The 4082-nt window shown below is 46.9% G+C and overlaps 1 protein-coding gene across 10 annotated transcripts in view; it reads left to right on the forward strand.

Annotated features, from left to right (window-relative positions):
* The window catches only part of PTK2 (protein tyrosine kinase 2), a 325228-nt gene extending 321528 nt beyond the window's left edge, over positions 1-3700 (forward strand). For all 10 annotated transcript variants that reach the window (XM_023514953.1, XM_023514950.1, XM_012807025.2 and 7 more), the window contains one exon: positions 2440-3700. In XM_023514953.1, coding sequence (XP_023370721.1) covers positions 2440-2652 — 213 coding nt within the window. In that variant the 3' untranslated portion in view covers positions 2653-3700. The remainder of the gene's footprint in view (positions 1-2439) is intronic.
* Positions 3701-4082: the final 382 nt, after the last annotated feature.

Here is a 4082-nt window from a genome sequence, read left to right on the forward strand (position 1 = left end):
TAGCTGGGACTACAGGCGCCCGCCACAACGCCTGGCCATTTTTGGGTTGCAGCCATTATTGTTGTTTGGCGGGCCCGGGCTGGGGTTTCGAACCCACCACCTTAGGTGTATGTGGCTGGCGCCTTAGCCGCTTGAGCCACAGGTGCCGAGCCGTCTCCTCTGATTCTTATACACACAGGTTGCTCTCCTATATAAATTATTTTTTTAGTTATTAAATTACTCTTTACAGAAACAGCCTTTCTTCAACCCTGTGTTTCCCTTCCACTGTCCCACTCCTGTCCCACTGTGCTGCCTGGCAGTCACACTCAGGCTCTCCTCTAGCCGTTTGGGAATCTCCCCTGTAACTGCCCTGGTAGGCGTCCCAGTTGCCAGACCACTGTTCCCCTGTCCTGACTCCTCTGGGGCCTCTGCCTCCCTCCCCCACTTGGCTCCTGCTAAGAGCCCTACCCAGGCTCTTGTTTTCTTCCACCCTTGAGTGTGGTTGTTCTCCAAGGTGCTGCCCACTTGTTTTCCTTTTCTCTTTTCTTTTTCTTTTTCTGAAATCAAGTCTCACTCTGTCAGCAGCCTGGAGTGCAGTGGTTTCATCACTGCCACCTCCATCTCCAGGGACCCTCCCACCTCAGCCTTCTGAGTAGCTGCCACTACAGCTACACCATACAAGGTTCTCCACTCACTTCCTTAAAGAATTTTTTTTTTATCTCAGCTGTCTCTTCCACTTGCATAGATTCAAATGTTTGATTCCTCCCACATCCGTGATATCTGATCTCCAGCTATCTGCTGCCATCACAGATAATCTGCTTTTCCTCGTTTGCTTCCATGGTCAGTAGCACCACCAAGCACTCTCTCTGCACCCCTGCCTCTGTCAGCTCCCTGCAGACACAAAAACAGCCTTCCACCTGTCATTTCTCACAGGTCTCAGACTGCCCCTTCACAGCCACCCTCACCTCTGCCCAGAATTATCTTGACAGCCTTGGACAGTTTCTTTGCCTCTTGTCTCTCCCCTACTCCCATTCAGCTTCCACACTGCTGCAGAGCCATCTTGCTGGAACACTTCTCTAGATGCCATTCCCTGCCTAAAATTCTCTTATACCTCCCCATTGCCAAATTCAGTAGGGTAACAATCAACTTGGCATAGCCTCTGATGCCCTTCAGAGTTGAGCCAGCCTACTTTTATAGTCTAGGCCAGTGGTTCTCAACCTGTGGTTGTGACCCCTTTTTAAAATGAAAGTACATTATGGCATTTAGGAGTGTTGAGAACCACTGGTCTAGGCCAAAGTCAGACAAGTTCTCTAGTGTTTTCCTGATCCTCTGAGCTGGGGACTTGCTGTCTCCCGTGTGCACATCTACTGTGCGGTTTGTCCCTGTGTCACAGGTGGCTTTGCGCATGCTACTTGCACTCCAGGCTACAAGTACAAACGTGTCTCCTTCTTTCTTGTGGCCATGGCATCAAGAACCTTGTGCGTAAAATGTGGTCAGTAGTTGATAACAGAGCAGATGCATACATCATCACTGGTTAAACAGATGAGGGGCATTTTGAGACCCTGCTGTGCAAAGCCTTCTAACCCTGTAAGGCAGAAGCTACAACTGCTTCCTCCACTGCTGCCCTCTTCTAACCTCTCATAAGTCTGGAAGAGTCCAGAACTTACAACAAGGCAGGACAGGGGTGTCCCATCACTTCCTTAAACCATCTCTTAAACAGCAAAGGAAAGCGTAAGACGGAGTTGGCAGAGTAGGAAAAGCATCAGGCCAAGACAGATGAGCTGTGTGGCCTTCAGCGGACACTCCCCATCTCAGGGTCTACCCTGACGTCAGCGGACACTCCCCATCTCAGGGTCTACTCTGATGCCAGAGCCTTTGGACAAGATGATCTCTGAGACTCTGTGGTACTATTATTTAATAAAAGCCCTGCCACTCACTGAAGCTAATAAAGTCTAGGCAGGTGTGGAGGTGGCACCAGTAGTCCTGGGATTTCTGGACTGCCATGTGCTGTGCCCATCAGGGATCCACACCAAGTCTGACATCAGTATTGTGACCTCCTGTGATAGGGACGAACCAGCCCAGGTCAGATATAGAGCGGGTCAGAACTTCTGGGCTGATCAGTAGTGGGATCTCACCATGAATAGCCACTGTACCCCAGGCTGGGCAGCATACTGAGACACCCCATCTCTAAAAAGAAATTCCAGACAGTGATCACAAGATAGAGTCATGGTGTCAGGAAGGGCTTTGAATGGAAGGAGTCAGGACTGCTGGGTGTGGGCACGGACACACACACAGGCACACTACATTGGTTGAATTTCTTCCTCTTGCTTCTAAGGAAGATTCATTTGAGGGGAACAAACGAACTTTCTTCTCATGGAGACACCTAAAGAGAAAGGCTCCCAGAAATTCCCTGAGAGGCTCGTTGGAAGCCGCTGTCCTGACTCCCTCTCATCCTTTCAGATTGAGATGGCGCAGAAACTGCTGAACTCTGACCTGGGTGAGCTCATCAACAAGATGAAACTGGCCCAGCAGTATGTCATGACCAGCTTGCAGCAGGAGTACAAGAAGCAGATGCTGACCGCTGCTCACGCCTTGGCTGTGGATGCCAAAAACTTACTCGATGTCATTGACCAAGCAAGACTGAAAGTGCTCGGGCAGACGAGACCACACTGAGCCTCCCGAGGAGCCCATCTTTTCCTCCTTGCAGGACGTTCTCTTGCCTTCACCAGCAGCAAGGAGCTAGCCCTGGGTCCTCAGTTGCCAGCCCTTACAGCTCCAACTTTTCTGAATCACATCTGGTTGAAAATCTTCCCCACATTTTGATTTGGGTTCCTCTTTGTGTTATTGGTTTTTTTCCAATCATGATATTCAGAAATGTCTAGGATCTAAAATGTGGCATTCTTCTGAGAATCAAAATTGTACATAAGAAGTTTTTAAGAATCACGAAGGACGTTATGTTCGCAACAGTATGTGTTCTGATAGGCATGGCGGGCTGACATGCTGGCTCCTGAGCCCTGCAGCTCCCTAGTGGATGAGGGCAGGAGTGAAGGATGCTGGGAAACCCCACAGGCTGCGAGTTCTCTTGCCACCCCAGGATCATTATCCGGACTGGAACTTTTATTTGTTAGAACACTCTTTAGTTGCAATATGCTAATTCCACTTTACAAAGAAAGAATATAAAAAGCTCTATTTTGAAGACTTGAGTCATTTCAGAAAACAACTACAACCCTCTTTGTCTTTCCTGCCTGTACTTCTGTGTGGACACATGGAGCATTTGGTTGGGACTAGCTGCAGGACACGACTAAAAACTCTTTGTCTTTTTTCACCAGAATAATGTGCCAGTTTTTTGTAGCAATGTTATTTCTCTTGGAAGCAGAAATGCTTTGTACCAGAGCACCTCCAAACTACATTGAGAAGCAGTTCTAGTACCATCCCTGTTACCCATTTTTATATAATTTATAAAGAAAGATTAAAGCCATGTTGACTATTTTACAGCCACTGGAGTTAACTAACCCTTCATTGTGTCTGTCTTCCCAGGAAAGAGTTAGGAAAACAGAGGGATTTGGTTTTCTTTCGACATCCGGTTACACCATCCATCCTGTTAAATAATTTTGAAAAATACACCCTCCCTTTAGTTTGTTGGGGGATATAAATTATTCTCAGGAAGAATATAATGAACTGTACAGTTACTTTGACCTATTAAAAAGGTGTTACCAGTAAAGTTATTGCTGTAATATCCTTTTTTTCTATTCTATTTCTTCAAATTATTTAAAATATTTCAGATGACTTGTTATATAAAATACGGGAACACTCCCAATAATTATCAGGAAAGTTTTCACTAATTATTAGTTTATTTCTCGATTTTTCCTTTATCTTCTGAACAAGTCAAGCACTTTGCCATAAAAGGGCAGTCTAGCGTGAGTGAACCGTTTCATCCCATCTCACTCACTAAACGCAAAGCTGAAGACGGAAACAGCGGTGCTCAGCTGGGAAGGAATTCCCTGTTCAATCCATCCAGGCTCCAGGAAGCCTCCGTAGTCCACTTGTTAAGGGAATTGTTAGTGTTGGTCACCCGGGCCCACCCTTGGCATAGTGTCGTCTCT

Source organism: Otolemur garnettii, unplaced genomic scaffold, assembly GCF_000181295.1.
Source record: "Otolemur garnettii isolate 467f Iridium unplaced genomic scaffold, OtoGar3 scaffold00062, whole genome shotgun sequence".
NCBI classification, from domain to species: domain Eukaryota; kingdom Metazoa; phylum Chordata; class Mammalia; order Primates; family Galagidae; genus Otolemur; species Otolemur garnettii.